Genomic DNA, 17,541 nt, shown 5'->3' on the forward strand with positions numbered 1-17,541 from the left:
CTTTTTTTTTTTTTTTTTTTTCCCCTCTTTATCTCCCTCCAACTTCACTTTTATTGAGGTAATTTATTTTGACTCCAGATACAATCTACTGTCTAATTGAAGGCAGGTTCTTTTAACACCACGGAACAAGGTCATGCAACTGACTTGAGGACACGCTTACAGGGTGGGAGACTGCATCACTGGGTGGACATTGGGTATCCCACCAAGCACGAGGTCCTGGGTGGTGCTGTGCCTTAGCAAATGAGCACGATCTTTGGGATCGGGAGAAGGACAGGGAGAGATCAGCTTCATACAGAGCATGTCTGAGACCAGGAAAGCAGTAGTGTCCAATTCAAGTATCCCCACACCCAAGAACCAGAAAGGATTCCAGAATGCCTTCTTGTCTGGGCAATATCTAGTAAATGATATCAGAAGCTCCCCTTGTTCAGTATATCCAACTAAAGGCTAATGGTAATCTATTAATGGTCTCCAGCTGTCAAAATGGGGAAGGATTTGGGAGAGTAAATTGCTCTTTAACTCCACAGGAAAAAGAAGAGTAATGAGACCTTCTGGTCTGGAGATGACAGAAGAGAAAGACAGTCTAGAAAACAAGTTCAATAACGGCAGTGGGTTCTCCATGCTCTATAGTCAGGGATCTGTAATTCCCCTAATGTCTACAGTTCCATGTGAAGGCCTGGGACCAGCTTTAAGGGAAGCCACTCTGTAACAGACCAAGGGGTGATGGAATTAATGCCAGCTTGGTTGGCATTCAGCTTTACCAGGGTGAGTTCAACAGAAAAGCAACAGTATATTAAGGAGGAGAAGGAGCTTGCCATGGGCTTTTTACCTGTTGAGACACTCTATCAGTGTTTTCCACCTTTACAAAAAGCAATAGCTGTTCAAGCCGAGGCAATCTTTTTCTTTGGGCTGAACTATACCATATGCATGAATTATAATAACTATAAACCGCCTGTTAGCTAGCTAGACATGTTGTATATGAATCACTTAGGTAGAAGAGTAACTAAATAGGAACCAAAGACATAATTTACAGGTTTGGCAAGTGGGGGGGTGGGGTGGAAGGCAGGAACAGGACATGCCTATGACAGGTGGTGGTATATCTCCTACACATCCTGGGTCAAGAGGGTAATATGTGGTTCAGCCTGCCAGACCTTAGCTCACTTTACTACTACTGGAGATCAATAGTCACAACAGCCAGCTAGGCACCTGCAGCAGGTGGTTTGAGAAGAGCCCTAAGAAGATAAAATGCCAACAGCGGTGAAAAAAAAAAGAAATCAGACATTTAATGAGATAACAGATAGCAGCTCACCTGATAACGAATGGTTGGCTCCACAGGAAATGAGTCTGTGCAAGGGTGGTGAGGTTCTGTGTGAAACTCTTTGTGACATGCAATATTAGTCATTCGCAGATCAAATCTAAAGGACTGGAAATTTACAAGAATAATGCTATTACTGAAAATTAGGGAAGGTAGCTACAACAGGCAGTTGTGGCTTAGCTGTATAGGAATGTTGTGAAAGGTCCTCTGGGATTTCACAAAAATACAGTGATGAAAGCATATTTTCTTTAGGCACAGGCAGTTCAGATTTATAAGAGTCTTTCTCTAGTGGCTGTTAGAGCTCTTGGGAAATAAAGTTATCATGAGCAGACAAGCAAAATATGGAGGGAGCAGGGCATTTAGCTGCTTGAAAAGCAATTGAGCTGAGTTTCTCCATTATGTGATCAAAGCAGAGCAAAACTGTGAAGCTTTCTGGCCTCTACTCCAATCATGTGATGGCAGCCACTACTGTATGTTTGATGTTTGATGCTGTATTTCTGCAGATGAGAGCCCTCCCTCTCCCTCTCCACAGATATCCCTGCACACTGGCAGCACAATCCTTAGTCAAGTCTCTGCTTAACACAGAGAACAGCCTGAGTTTACACATCTTTGTTCTCCTCCTACACTTCAAGCTGTCAGGAGGGGAGCAAACTCTCATCCAAAAGTACCATACCTGCATGCAGCTAGTCCCATATGCAATGCCTTTGGGTCACAATGGAGAACTACTCTTTTGGACAGAAGAAGCTGTGGCTTTGCAAGACAGAGAGTGTAACTATTAGAAATGTTGTGAAGAAGAGCTGTGCATGGCCAGAAGTGGCATTTCACATGCACATGAGCCACAGTAAGATTTTGACATCTGGACACACAATGCCTGCACCAGTAGAGATGTTAAGAAAACCCTCAGTCTAGTTTAGTCAATTCTGATCAGGTCCAGTGTGAAGACACCCAACATGCAATCAAATATATATTTGGCATTTATTTTACCAATTTATGGGAGAAAGTACTACTACTACTACTATTATTATTGTTATTATTATTATTATTTTTAAACAGGTGCTGAGATTTCTTGATGAAAACCTTAAAAGGGCTCAGTATTTACTAATTTGATATGATTACTTTTATGCCTTATTTATACCAAAACAGCCTTAGTGATAGGACAACTGCAATTTCTATTACTCAGCCTGTGAGAAGCACAGGGTCACTGCCAATTGTACATATTGGTTATACAATGACCAAACCAGCTAAATGTTAATTAGGAACGTTGTCTTATTCAAAATATAGAGCCAAGGTAGCTTGCCCTATCAAACAAGAATATAGTGGAAAAAAATTGAACAAAACCAAATTTCAACAAATTTTCTAGCCTTATGCTCTCACATCAACTTTAGCCTTAGTGAGACACCTACTTTCAAAGATTTTAAAAGCTGTGCTGTGCTTTGACTTCCACTTCTTTGGTTATGCAAAGCAAAGTATTTCTGTCACTCAGTGACAATCATTATTTTTTTAATCTGCAGCAGACTAAGCTTCCACACTTGTGCATTTTTTTTTTTTTCCCAAATTCCTTTCTGCTGTTCTGCTCAAACTGTAATTTCTATCTTTCACTTTTCCTTTTTGCTGCTTTAGCACCAATAGGGCAGTCCAGGTGTCCTGATTTGTGCCTTCCTTGTCTGATAGGAAGAAGAATCCAAGCTGAAGCTATGATTTACTTACATCTTTCTCAGTTTGCTGACTGGATCATACATTGAGAATTCACAACTCTAGGTCCAAAATGCATGATGTGGTATTTTTGAGCCCCCCATGTCCTATGACATGGATGTGGAACCCTACATTTCTGAGCTGTGTGCAAGGCTAGTGTCCTCTCTAGTAACAGCACCGTTAAGTGGTACATTTGTTCTGCCATACTGGAGGTCATAGCTTGAAGCTTTTCATTTGTGTACCTCCGTTACCTCAATTTTAAAACACGTTTATATAACAAATGCTATAGCAGATTACATTCCAAGTCTTTATCTTATTCTTGCATCTCCCTCTCTTGCTTAATTGTACCACTGATATTTGGCAAACTTAATTTGTAATATTGATGTTCTCCCTGCATTGGTAGAGTGCTAGGGGTGAGAAATATTTTTTTCTCTATGTAAAGTGGAAGAAACATTGCTGACAATTTTACAGAGTATATTAGGGCATTAAATGGGAGTGATATGAGCACTATGAGCATATGTTGATGGAGACTTCCTACTGTTTGTTATTCTATTTCTAGTTTCCTTTCCTTTCCTTTCCTTTCCTTTCCTTTCCTTTCCTTTCCTTTCCTTCCTTTCCTTTCCTTTCCTTTCCTTTCCTTTCCTTTCCTTTCCTTTCCTTTCCTTTCCTTTCCTTTCCTTTCCTTCTCATAATTATTTTATCAAAAATTTACTATACTTTCCATCCTTTGAATTCTTTGGGAAAACATTACATTTGTCAATTTTATGTGAAATGCAGTGTGTACATTCATGTATGAGTGTTAATCATTGTAAATTCATGTAACGTATTCTGCAAGGTTTATCAGGTGGGACCAATTCTACCAGGTATGTTGCTGCTTTACCATATGATAATGGATCTGCTTCTAACACATTCAGAAGCTGTTCAAATACCTAGGAACTCCTGTGAATGTGGCACTGTTTGGACCTTTGGCCCAAGGTAACCATGGAGGAAACATGCCAAATGCCTCCTGATGACAGCTTCTCAGAAAGGGGTGTGACCTTCGCATTCGGCTGTTGACTGGGCAACACACCAAAGCATGTGCACAATTGTAGTGGTGTGCTCCAGTGTTTGTTGATCTGGTGGGATTTAAACAAAATGTAGTGGTTTCAATTCATACATTCTCACTTTTTAAAGTTTCAGTACGAGTTTCAGGTCAAAACCTATGGGAAAATCAAAGGTGGAATTAATTTTAAAATAAAAAAAATAGACTAAACACTGCAACCCCCCCAACCCCCACCCCCTTCTGCCAAGGGAAGGAAGGACAGAAAAGAAAAACAACTTCAGGCAAAAGATAGCTTTTCTTTTTCCTTGAGCTATTCTATTTTATCATTTCAACCTGTTTTCTCTGTTGTCTGGGTCTGCACCTAACATCAGGGCTAATACTTACTCATCACAGCACATATAATGACTAAATATAAAGCACTGCAGGATTTGGCCAATATCCCTGTATTTGATTAATTTTACAAACAAGTCCAAAGCTCTAAATGCTGAAAACACTTTGGTGGACTTGCATTTTCGATGTTTAGTTGAGCTGAGTTACCAGGTAAATATTACCTTAATAATTAAGTTAATAGCAATATTTTAAAATTAACTTAAACAAAACAAAACACCCCAAAACTCAACTTCTTTTGCAAAGACTATTTTAATAAAGGGATTATAAAATACAAAAGAGAGAGACAGGTAACCTGAGATGCAATTTTGGAATGCAAACTTTTCGTTCAAATGTGCAAGCTCGAACTTAACAAATGTTTAAAATATTTGAGTTTTTTAAATGGTGCCAAAATAAACCATGTCTTTTCTTAAGACTACATATTTAGCTAGGCACTGGCAATGTAAATCTTTCAACCATTTCAAGTATTTGTTTAAAAGCCTCCCAGAACACGTGTGCTCCCAACAAAACTGAAGAATGAAATGTTTAGACCACTGAAGCTCAACAGCTGACTTATAATCAACCTAATATGAGAACACCACTTTGTTTTTGGACTCATGAATGCATTTTATTTATGAATGCATGAGAAGAACAAACAGAGAAAGTCCATCTCTGCAGACCTGATGTGAAATTTTACTATGATAGGAGTCAGTATATGTAATGCTGAGATCACAGCAAGACTTGAATCAGAGAAACTGCCAGTCAGAGATTTAAATGTGCCTCACATTTAATTCCTATATGTGAGAAAAATCTTTGGGGTACAAATTAAAAAGAAGATAAAATAACCCTATCAGCCTTCATCTGGAATTATTCTAAATGAATAAAATAAAGGCGCAGAGAAATCCTGACATTTAAATAGCAAGTTCATTTGTGTATATGGATTAAGGACGTTACAACTCTTGATCACCTGATAAGAATATTTATAAAGCCATTTAATTTGAAAATTAAGGTGAATATTTGTAAAGTGTTCTGTGATTTGGAATAAATAGATAAATACATGTGCAAGTGACAACATATTGACATTACTAAACTATTTCAATATGACGGCTTATTTATAAAAGCTGTTTTAATATTCCCCTACATTAATGATTAACTAATGAATCTTTCTTGTGAATATATTTAAAGAGGAATCAAACTGACTTCATCTACAGGATTCTGCTAACAAGACTGAGCTGGCTCTGAACTTTTCAAATATCAGTAGTTTTCCCAACACTAGTATAGAAAACCATGCTACCAGTTTTGGATTGTGGGCTGAATGAAAAACAGTACTAAATGACTAAAGGTCCACAGTTCTTTTCTGTTAAAGTTGATTTGTCACAATATTGTTAATTAGTGTGGGCTTAGGGAAGGCTTACTATGAATATAATTACAGTGCTGAAAAGCATTAATAACGCTCTTATCCCGAGCCAACATGATGCTATTTACATATTTTACCCTGGCATATAACAGAAATGGCTCCCAATGCAAGTGTTCTGCAGGATCATCAAGAGAAACACACAAAATCTCACAAGGGATGGATGTTTCTGAACATCTCAGTGCTCAAGACAGCAAAGACACTAATTTGACCAGTAATTACAACCGCCACCATAAGCATTGCCTATGGTGAACCACATTTCATCATGAACTCTGCTGTTCCATCGGGAGGCAAATGAATTGCTACTCCTGTTAGTTAATCTGATGCAATCTTATCCTTCTCTTGTAAATTAGGACAGGAGTGACTATTGCATGTCTGCTATATGGGGCAGGCATTTTCTTCACCTTCAGAGCACTGCGCAGACATCAATCACTTCTCAATGAATAAACTGTAAGATAAAAGCCAATTAACCCATGTTATCATTATTGCCTATTTCTACATGCCAGATCAGAGTTCCTGCCCTCATTATACTGAAAGGAAGAACTCAGACTGAGTTCATCAGGGCCAGAAATTCACCCGAAGGCACTAAAGGCTGGGCCTCTGTTACTGGGGCTGTGTGACCTTCCTTCATCGTTCACTCCTGTGGGCAAAGAAGCGAAAGTGTTTTGACATTAACAGCACAGATGTGTTTGAAAGCTCCCCCAAGGTGCCTATGTACCTCTTGAGGGCTTGCATACCTTTTACAACTGTCACTAAGGGATTTGCTGAAGACCACACACCAGGTTGTTAGTAAGGAGGAGGTAGTGCCCAACTGTTTCTGAATTTTCACCTCTCAGCACAGTGAATTTCCAAAGGTCCTTTCCAAACAAGACAAACTTTTCTAGATTAATTTTAAAAATCAATACCTATTTTAATTATGATTCAACATCCTTTATCTACAGGATGATTTAAAAAAAAAAAACTTACTAAAAGGTCATTAAATTTCAGGCTACCTGGTACAAGACGTAAGACAGGGTCAGGAAGCATTTTTTCACCGTAGGTACAATATTTTAAACAGAAAAATCTGAAACAAAATTATCTTCTAAATGTAAAGAATCAGGTATTATGTACACGTATTAGACTGCTTTAGCCTGGCTGATGCTACTTTCCTAAACAAAGCCAGCTGACACAAGAGGAGGGAGGTCAAACAGCCTTGCTGTATGGAGCCTGCACTCACAAGACAATTTGCTCAGAGGAGGAAGGACTTGGGGGAAGGTGAGGAATTCTGACACACCCGCGGGAGGAGGAACTTAGCATATTCATGCATGGAAAGCAAGCCCTGATTAAGTATACTTGCATTTCCAAAATAGCAAACAAGCTTCCTCATCAAAGCTGACAAATGAGTATGAGGAAAGATCTTTATATGGGAAAATATGTAGTTAAAAGTTAGATCAAAACAACAGTTAAGAATAAATATATAATTTTCACAGTAAAGGGAAGCTACTTTGCAGTTCTCCACGGATCTTTTCCAGACCCCATGCTGTTCAACCTAAGAAATCACCTTGAAAAAGAGGGTAATTTGGAAACAGTTATATTTGTGATTGTACTCTGCTACTGTAGTAGTAAAGATGAGCTGTGAGAAGATATGGAAATAGTGAAAATCAATCAGGGAACGCACATTAAAATATCAGGTGCCATGGATACCCATCATGCGAAGTTGTGTGTTCAGAGAATGGTTCAGACTTTGTACAACCTATGATGAACTCTGAGCTGAATATTATAAATGAAGATCTAAAGTAATTACTTTTATTATAAAAGTACTAATTCATAAGACACAAGCTGTCATAAGTCAAATTGTTGTGGTTTAACCCAGAAGGCAGCTCAGCATGACACAGCTGCTTGCTCACTCTCCCCAGATGGGATGGGGGAGAGAATCAGAAAGGTAGAAGTGCGAGAACTCACGGGCTGAGGTAAAGACAGCTCACTAGGTAAAGCAAAAGCTGTGTGCACAATGCTAAAAATGATTACAGATGGCTTGGAGAATGAAAAAGAAAACATAATCATGAGAGCTGATAAAGTCACAGTTTGTCCACAGCTTGAATACCTTGCACAAATCTGGTTTTATCTCAGTAAAAACACTGAAGAACTGGAAAAGAAACACATTAGCATGACAAAGCCAATTAAAAACATGAGACAACTTCTTTATAAGAGACTAGAGCTTCTGTCTGGAAAAGAGATGGTGGGGTAATGACATGAAATACTGACTCGTGAGGGACCAAGAAAAGGTATGGTCAGGGAATGGTTGTTCATTGTTTCTCTAACAGAAAAACAAGGTGTTAACAAATAACTGTATCTTGTTCATAACAAAGAAAATGAAATATTTCTTCAGTCAGTGTGACAGGAAAGAGCAGATACTAAAAGTTTAAATGGATTAAAAAACAGGTGATGAAAAAAATGCTGCTAAATACAGACACCACTTTTGGCTCAGAAACTCCCTCAATGCCAAATTGCATCTGGGAGAAAGGTCACTAGTGCTGTCCCAGTTTTACACCCTATCCTAAACATCTACTACTGGTCATTGCCAAAGACAGTCTGTGGGCTAGCTGGACCTTTGTTCTACCCTAGCACAGCAGTCCTCATGTTTTTTATTTTCATTTCTTCCTTACCACCTCCCTAAAGCAGAGTTGGTTCAACAGCACCAACAGCTCAGATCTTGTCTTTCAATTAGTGATTTAAGGATCAAAGAGGACAGCACTTGAGTTGTCCAAATGCTGGACAGAAGCACACCAGAGAGGATGAAGGGGCTCGTGCTGTGGACAGTCTTCTGGTCTGGAAGTATTAGGCTTTCTTCCTGCTGAGTAGGTGTCATGGGGAGACTTTAGCCTCACTGGCTATCTCAGTGTTCTCCAAAAGTTTAAAGAGAGCACTTCAGAAGTTTCTAGAAGTGACTTTGGTAAATTTGTCTTGAAAGAATGCTACTCATTTCCCTGCAAGGGGCCAGGTGTGGTGGAGTGAAACTAAGAGGAGCTTAGGTCTGCAGATGATGATGGTTTAATGTAGAATTGCTTGAATGGAAAAACAAGCATTGAATTGTCTCTCCCAACCCCAAACTGAAATTTCATTTTCTTCCTCATTTTTTTTTTTCTCTTGGTAGACTGCCCTATTATTACATCTGTACAAGCAAACATTAAGAGGGAAGACAGCACAACAACATTAAGGACACAGCAGAGTGACCAAGCAGAAGACTTAGGAGCTACATACACCCTGACTGAGCTGGCTAGTCCTGGCCATAGCTCAAAGCCCACCATGCTCCTGAGATTCATTACTGAATGTGGGCTGCTTAGAGATTACAAATGCCCTTCTTGAGCAGGTTTCTATGAGCACCGAGCTGACCTCTCCGCTCACCTTTGTTCATTTGACAAAGACATGCAGAATACATGGAGATGTTTGGCTCCTCCCTCTAGAGCCAACTCTCCCTGTGTATCTGTAAGGCCTACAATGACTGTGTACCCCAGATTTTCCTCCCCACTCCTCTATCTCCTCCCTCCCTGTAGGATTGTATCAAACCTTCAAGTTCACTCCCAAGGCACTTCAAAGGTATGCAAAGCAGAGGGTTGGCATTCTGGCGTCAAACCCAACCTGGATGGTACTCCTGCATTGCAGAGCAATCAGAGGTCAAGATAAAGCTGGCAAAAAATCCTGTAGGGCATGAGTGAGCCACTCACCTTATACCGAAGAGATGAGTTTTGACTCCGTAAGGCGATTTCTGAACATCTGAAGGATTTCCCCTCATAGGAAAGGACAGAGGACTGACCAAAAACAATGCAGGAAACCTTCCCCACTGATGAGAATCTGCACAGTGTCACAAGGCTTTCACAGAGCAATTTATGATTATTTACCTAGCTGTTCCTCCAGTGAAACCTAACTGTACATTTCTTTTTAATGCATGCTGAAAATGCCATGTACTAGCAGTAGTTATTCAATTGCTGTATAAAGCTATATGTATATCCCTCCTTTAGATATAGCTAGAGTTTCTAGCTACAATTCAATGGGCTACAAGTAAGGAGGAAAAAAATCTTCAATATAGTGTTTAGAGTTATTTCTTGAATGTGAACCTACTTTATCAATTACTGTATTTAACATACAATTCTGGACTGTTTGCAGTTTCATAAATAACGTAAGGAATTTACATTTTGAAGCTGCTTTCCAGGATTTTGCACCTGAAGCTGGCAGTATTTGAAAACATGGCCTAGCTGTGCATTGCATCAGACTGTAGTCTAGTAACACTGAGAGAACAGACTGTTAAAATAAGCATCTACATCATTTTTCACCGTACACAGAGCCACAATGCATCTGCTTAAAAACAAATATATGTTTGCAGTGAAACATTTCAACAAATCACAGAACTCAGCAGCAAAGTAGTTAAACATTTATGATTTGATTTTATCTCAGCTTGGAATGTCGCTGGAGTGTCCCACTTCTAACAACTGTTTGCTAAGTTAAGGCTTTAGTGTTTACACAGTGCTGAATGAAGCAGCCTGGTCACCAGATGTGAATGCTTCCTTAGACTAGAGCTTTCAATCAGATCACGGTCCTAATGGTCCCTGCTCCAACCTTCTTCCTCAGGACGTCCACCAGCCTTTCCAACCTGAGAGGGGGCAGGGGAGAGGGAGAGGAGAAAAAAAAAGGAAGCTAACATTAGGAATGTTCTGGCTGAAAGAGACAGTGTTTGCACTGAACCAAGCTGTCCTGGTGGTGGTCACGCTCAGAAACAAAGCACTACTGTAAAAGACAGACATTAAGGGAAAATGCAGACAACTTACGAAAAACTTTTTAACCTACAACCCAATCCATTTGCAGTCAGTGATAAATACCAACTTGCTTTTCTTTTGTACTATATGTAGTATCTGAATCCCCATAAAGAACTAACACAAAACCCTTTGCAGCAATCATGGCAAATTTACCCTTTGCTGTTATCAAGACATTCCGTTTTTGTACTTGAAAAATCTGAGCAGTCCATGGTTCTTGTTAAATGTAACACTTAGCTGTTTCCCTTAAAAAAATACCATGCCCATTATCCAGCAGTGTGAGATACTTTGATTGTTCAATTTATAAATTTATTCCCCAAAACCTATGCCTTTTATATCAAAAGCGTTTTCAAAATACTTAAGAAAGTTTCTGAGGTTGTGAATGCTGATATTTGAAGGTGGCCTGTATGATTGTTATATAGACTACACAAAAATTAAGTCTAAATAAGTGGGACAGAGAGCCACCTAGTCCTCTCTTAATTTTAATGCACGGGCTATAAGCATGTCCAGAATTTCAATGGCTTAGTTTGTTCTTTCCTTTGGTATATAGGCAAACACATGGGCCTAAATTTGTTTGGGGTTTTTCTATTTGTACACATTTACCTTAAGTGCTCCTGTGCAATCAGGCATTCAGGTGATTTCTTCAATTTATCTGTACTTTATCGAATTCTTCCATGAAAGCTCTCCCACCAATAAACTATATAAAACTAGACACCATGTACTGGAAGTACTGGAATACTTTCAGAGCCATATTATGCACGCAACTTTTATAATGGATAAAAACAATTGCAAGTGCATGTAGCTGTATTCATTATTGAGAAGTTGAACATTTTTTCTTATCTGAAAAGACAGATTTTTTAATATTATATAACATTAGGAATGTAGACAGGAAATAAAAAAATAACAGCTTTATCAAAACTTTAAAACGTATTTTATCTAATGGATACATTAGTAATTGCAGTGCAGGAAAACTAGTTAACACATCTTGGATTTATTGCCACAGATCATGACTAACACACATGGTACGTATTGAAACACTCTTGTTTTCCAGGAACCACCAAAGTGCCATGAAGCTACACCTCTTATTGTACTCACCAGGTGACTTAATTCCTGAAACTTGATTAAGAATTCACCACCCTAACACAATTATCAGACACCAGGAAATGTATGGGGAAAGTTCAGCTGGCTCTAGTTGTTCCACAGGGACTCTAAATAATCTGCTTTTAATCACTTTTTAAGCACAGGTAAAAAGGCACTTCTTAGCTATTCCTTTCCTTCCAATTGCCCATATATCACTTTTCTTTTTTCACCAGCTGGTGCATTTTTTTTCTGTATTTGTAACATACATCTAACTCACTGCAGTCAGTCCATGCAAGTATAAAGTCAGGGATTTCACAGCGTGTTTACTCCTTAAAGTGGATGAATTTATGTTTTCTGGGTTCTAAGAGTTTTAACTCATAGTTACTGATAGGTCATATTTTCATCACCCCCTCCTCCTGAGACGTTCCCCTGTTAAATCAGTTCTTAGTCCATGTGCAATTTCAGAAAGCAATGACAGATCAGTCCTCACCCTCAACAGCAATGACAACTTTTGACCTTTTTATGTTCAGAAGCAGCACTGCAGCTTTCTCACCACTTTAAATATCACTGGAGGTCTCTCTCACTAACACCCTCTCTAATGTGCTTCAGGAACATAAAGGAGAGGAGAAACGTTTCAAACTGTCTGGGCAAACAGAAGGTTGGAGCTGCCAATTGTTTTCTGATAAGCAGCAGAAACATAACAAAATTTGAGACCACAGCTTATTTAAATCACCGCTCAGTTAAAAAGAAATCATACGCGGTTTGTAGAAGCAGGGGAAAAATGCCTTCAATAATTGAGGTTTCTTTCAGGGACACAGGTTATAGGGTCACTGCTTATGCACTGTCCTGCAATTGGGATTAGATGTGCACCACTCTGTGACCAACCAATGGCACTGCACATCGGAGCAGGCAAGTTAGTGAGGAGCTGCCCATGTTTGAAGAGAAATACCACTGGGATGAAAGTAGCTGTCTTCTGTTTAACCTTGGAACTGTCAGGCTTCATTGAAAATAATGAGGCTTAACAATTGTAGCTTCTGCCTTTCAAATGAATGATGACTGAAATCATCAAAATGAGGTATCCAGCACCAAATACAAACTGTGCAGGGCTTATTTGCCTTTTGTTTCAGTCATGTGTGGATTTGCAAATTTATTTATTCTTTATTAGAAAAAAGAAAAAAAAAACAGCAGGGGATTAAGAATCCATACCTTTGAAAGAGATTTAAACAATAATGTAAAAGAGAAACTATAACAGCTATTTATAAGATAAAATAACAGAGGGCAAAATTCACCCCTACACACACACAAGACCCAATATACTACTGAAATCCCACTTAAGCCTACAAAATAATGCTATGGGCTGAATCAGTGGTTAATAACTCTTGATACAGGCCTCAGGGGGCTTTTCGGAACGATAATCCTGGACTCTTTGTTCACCAAGGGCCCAACTCTGCCATCCTGACTCACAGTAAGCAACATTTTTCTTTGTGAGTAATAAAAGACAGCTAATAAGGCCATTTGTGAAAATGAGGCACTACCTGCAAGGGGTGAGGATGACAGAATCATGTCTTATTGATCAGGCTTTGCATCAAGACTGGTGGGTTACTGCAGGCAGCTCCTTTTGGAAGCTGAGCGTCTTAATCTGTGGTCAACTGAAGGAATACCACAAGATAAAAACTAACTGAAATATCTAAGCAGCAGAATGGGAGGTGCTGGAAACTACTTTAAAAGTCTCTGGGTCTGCAGAGTTTGATTCAAAATAAAGAGGACAGTGACCTGAAGAAAACAGTTTTTATTATTTTGTGCAATCATGATATATCTGCCAGTACAGACTCACCATACTTTACTTAACTGAAAGAAGTACTGACTACATTTGACAGTATCCTAGGACACTGGTTTAACAAGTGACTTTTTTTTTTTTTTGCTTGCGAAGGAAACAGTCTTCATAGTATCAATGCAACATGCAATATGACACCCAGGAGAAGTTAGCAAAACACTCATCATTGTGAGGAGTCTTGAATTGCAGTGGCTTAATTATTCCTCAGTATCAGGGGGATCTGTGTTTTACTACAGAAATAATAATAATAAAAAAATTACTTGAGGGGCTTGCTGTTATAGTATTACCAGTTTGAATATATACTTTAAAAAGTGTTGCTAAGCTTTAAGAAGTTCCTCATCTTCAGAGGAAGGCTATGTAAACAAGAATGTTGCCACAGATGTCTTCCCCAAGACAGATTCTTCACTATTCTCAACTACTCTTCCAATTATTCCAAATTGTATTCTCTTACCACCTATGTATACATCTAACGAAATGCCTATACAGAGAGTATGATGTTATATGGAATATTCTTACACAGTTCCTGAACTGTTTGACAACCTCCTTTGACTTTTAGCAGAGCTTACAGAGTTTCACTCCCTTGAATATAAACTATTTTGGTTCTTGAATCATGCTCAGTAACGTAGACTTACAATTCTTACTGACAGAGAAGTTTGTTTGAGGAGCCCAGAAGCTGGATGTAGAGTTGCAAAGATGGTACCTACTGGTGCAACCACTGTATTGCTGACTGCTGAAGAAATCTAGGTTTAAACTGGAGCTTGGGATCAGTAAAAATCCATGTAGATCCTCCCACACTGATCCTTCTCTGGCCAAAGGAACTCACTCCAAATGAGAGCATTGGCCTTTATCCACAAGTTCTGTACATGACCGAGTTACAGCATCACAGAATGATCCTGCAGGGCATCATGCCCCAGAAGTAGCCAAAATGTATACTCAACTGAAACAGAAAAGCATCCTTCAAGTAGCCTATGCCTTAATCTGCAAAGCAATATACAGACTAGCTGAAAACAATAGCTTATAACTTGCATATGTGGGGGTTAAGTGATAAAAACAAAACCCTCCTGGATTTTGAAATGCTATATAAAGGCTTATAAACCTAAACTATAACCCTTGGTTATCTTTCCAGTAGATAAGATTAGGCTTAGGCTATGAAGATGGCCTTACTTGCATGATTTCTGGCTTCTTGTGGAATGTGTTCTGTTAACACTAATTCCCTTTAGAAACCAAGCATTTAAAAATATTTTAGGTAAATAAAATGCATTACAAACAATTTAGCAGTTGGGCTCTGTGAATAAGTGACAGTTTCATGAGCATTCCAACAAACAAATTCACTTAATTTCATCTCAGAATGGAAAGGAAAAAAAAAACAAACGCATTTTCTTTTCCTCTCCTTTCCTAAAATTTTCTTCTTGGATGTATTTCATTGAATCCTACTCAGCATACTTGTTTTCAGACATTTTGTGCAAAAGTGAAGGAAATTAGTGACATGGAGAAGATACAGCTATGCTATATCACTTTTCTAGAAACCAGTCACTTGGATTGGATCATTTACTCAAGAAGTTGGAGGAAACTGGTTCAGGTCTACTGTCTGCAGAAGAGAATCAGGCTCCAGCTGCTTCGCTCTTCAGGAAGCAGCACTGCACGAACACTGGGTTCAGGGGGGGGCTTGTTTTCAGTTTCAATTATTGAAGCTGCTCCGATTAAATAAAATGCTTAAATATTCACTGGATCAAAGCCTGGAATGTAAGGGTATGACCTTGCAGTAAGTGGCCTGTGTGCTACAGAGGCATCTCCTTCTTGCCCTCTGGGTGGTTCAGTGAAACTTTAATTATTCTTATTCCTAAATTTAGGTATTATTTTTGCCACCTCAAAACCCTGACTTTTCAACAATAATTTCTGATTGACTCACTGAAATACATTACCTGAGTGCACGTAATGGGTCATCTACCAGTCTGTAACAGGAATCTTCATAAATCAACATTTTGCTAAAGACTACCTGAGCTCATATGGACCTGGCTGCCTTTACCTAGCGAAGTTTCCTCTGCATCTGTTGCGCTGGAGACAGTGTGTCTTCTAAATGACACACAGCAGTTCAGCAGCATTTTTGAACCTGATGCAGGAATTGCTGGGTGAAATTCTGTGCCCTGTTTTAGACAGGTGGCTGGACTGACTGGTATTAATAGCCCTTTCTGGTCTTAAAATTGAATATTAGGGACTGATTTAGCAGCATCAGTGAGCTCTAAACTGTGGTACACCACAGTGTTGAATCTAATTACTCCAGGCACTGCCGCCAATTCCTGCTTGCCCAACACTGTTTGTAATGTCACTCCAAAAAGTATGTTCCATTAAACTTACAGACCTTAAATTTGGCAGGGCAAGCCATTCTCTCTCTGAAAAGCCCTGTCACAAAACAAGCATTCCTATTAAATCCCTTTCAGCGTCTTCTCAACCCAAAAGAGTAATTCTGTATATGATTAAACTTAGAAGTAAATACAGCCAGTTGGGCTCCTGACAGCAGACATATTTCAAAATAAACCTGGCTTACACAGGCCTTGGCTAAAATATTAAGCCTTTATCTGTGGTTCACAATAACTAATCTTGTCAAATTGTTTGCTCTCTACCTTCTGTTTAGAAGATTATGAGCTAGCTCACCATTACTATTCACCTTGTGCCATCACTAGCAGGAGGAAAAGTGAGTGATAAACACAGTTGGTTTATTTTGACAGCATTTCACTCTACTTTGCATTCATGTAGATTGGTACACAGTACAGAATAATACAGAATCAGGACTTCTGCCTCTGCGCTGGATTTAATGCCACCTTGTGAAAAGTATTGATTAGAGAACTTCACCTAATTACTCCAGCCTCAGTCCCACAGTAAACTGGTTTTACGCAAAGTTCACAACACCTGCTTGTGCAAGAAAACACTTTTCTATGCCTCCTTCCATAAGCTTGAAATACTTTTAGCACTGACAGTTATTGTTTCCACTCACTTGGTATTACAGCTAGTCCCTTTTCTAGGAGAAATCTTGCCACCTAAGCCTCCTACTTACTGTGACAGAATTTCCACAAAGTTTGTGCTGATATGAACAGGCAAGTGTCTCTTGGATTTTCTTGATGAATACTTCCTGGAACTCTCTGTCATCTGCTTAAGAAAAGCTAGCAGATTTACTTTATTGCTAATATATCTTCCCTGTAGAAAGTATTCCATCACAGTATTTATTCTTTTGAAAAGGGAAAAATATTGCTTCCTATCAGCTCCTAATGAACACTAGTCTGGACCTTTGGTACAATGTCTGGTATCATTATAGAGCCATGATTTACAGGCAAGCTTATTCTGTCTTTGAACAGTTCCCCACCTTTTTTTTTTTTTTTTTTGCAAGCAATACAATCTCAGAAAGCAAATATTCTTTCCTTTTAACACTCACAATATGAAGGGAAGGTCAGAACTTTTGTGTAAAGTGCATAAAAGGCAGACATCAGGTGTATTTTGCATTATCTGTACTTTGCATGGGGCAAAACAACATGCAGAAAAGGGAAATGATTACCCTTAGGAAATCATTTTCTAAGGGTAATCATTTGAAAAAATGATTAATATCAATATGATTAATATCAAAATGATCAATAAATCATTTTCTAATCATTTTCTACCCATGCAGAAAAGGGAAATGATTACAACCAACCAAGAAGATGAAAAGGACACACAAAGTTTTTTTCATGTTTAACTTCATATATAAGTAGACTTGAACTGAACTGGGTTCCTCACGTACATACACACACACAAGTATAGGCATAAATGCCTGCAGAATTAGCATCCAAAATTGTTGGATACAGAACCCACCCCTCTCGGTTTCTTAATCCATGCCCTGGATCATGTCAACTGGCAACAACCAGCCAGTTCTCTTATTCTACATCTAGCTGAGATGTACTTCAGGAAATGCAAAAAAGACCTACTTCGTAGATTTTGTTGTTCTATATCCTTCTTCAGGAACATTAAAAAAAAAAAAAAAAGGTC

General features: G+C 38.8%; 1 protein-coding gene across 9 annotated transcripts in view; it reads right to left on the reverse strand.

Annotated features, from left to right (window-relative positions):
• Positions 1-4,666: 4,666 nt before the first annotated feature.
• The window catches only part of MIPOL1 (mirror-image polydactyly 1), a 190,167-nt gene continuing 177,292 nt past the window's right edge, over positions 4,667-17,541 (reverse strand). For all 9 annotated transcript variants that reach the window (XM_035326968.1, XM_035326966.1, XM_035326967.1 and 6 more), the window contains one exon: positions 4,667-10,453. In XM_035326968.1, the coding sequence (XP_035182859.1) occupies positions 10,387-10,453 (67 nt within the window). In that variant the 3' untranslated portion in view covers positions 4,667-10,386. The remainder of the gene's footprint in view (positions 10,454-17,541) is intronic.

The sequence above is a fragment of the Oxyura jamaicensis genome, chromosome 5 (assembly GCF_011077185.1).
Source record: "Oxyura jamaicensis isolate SHBP4307 breed ruddy duck chromosome 5, BPBGC_Ojam_1.0, whole genome shotgun sequence".
Lineage (NCBI taxonomy): Eukaryota > Metazoa > Chordata > Aves > Anseriformes > Anatidae > Oxyura > Oxyura jamaicensis.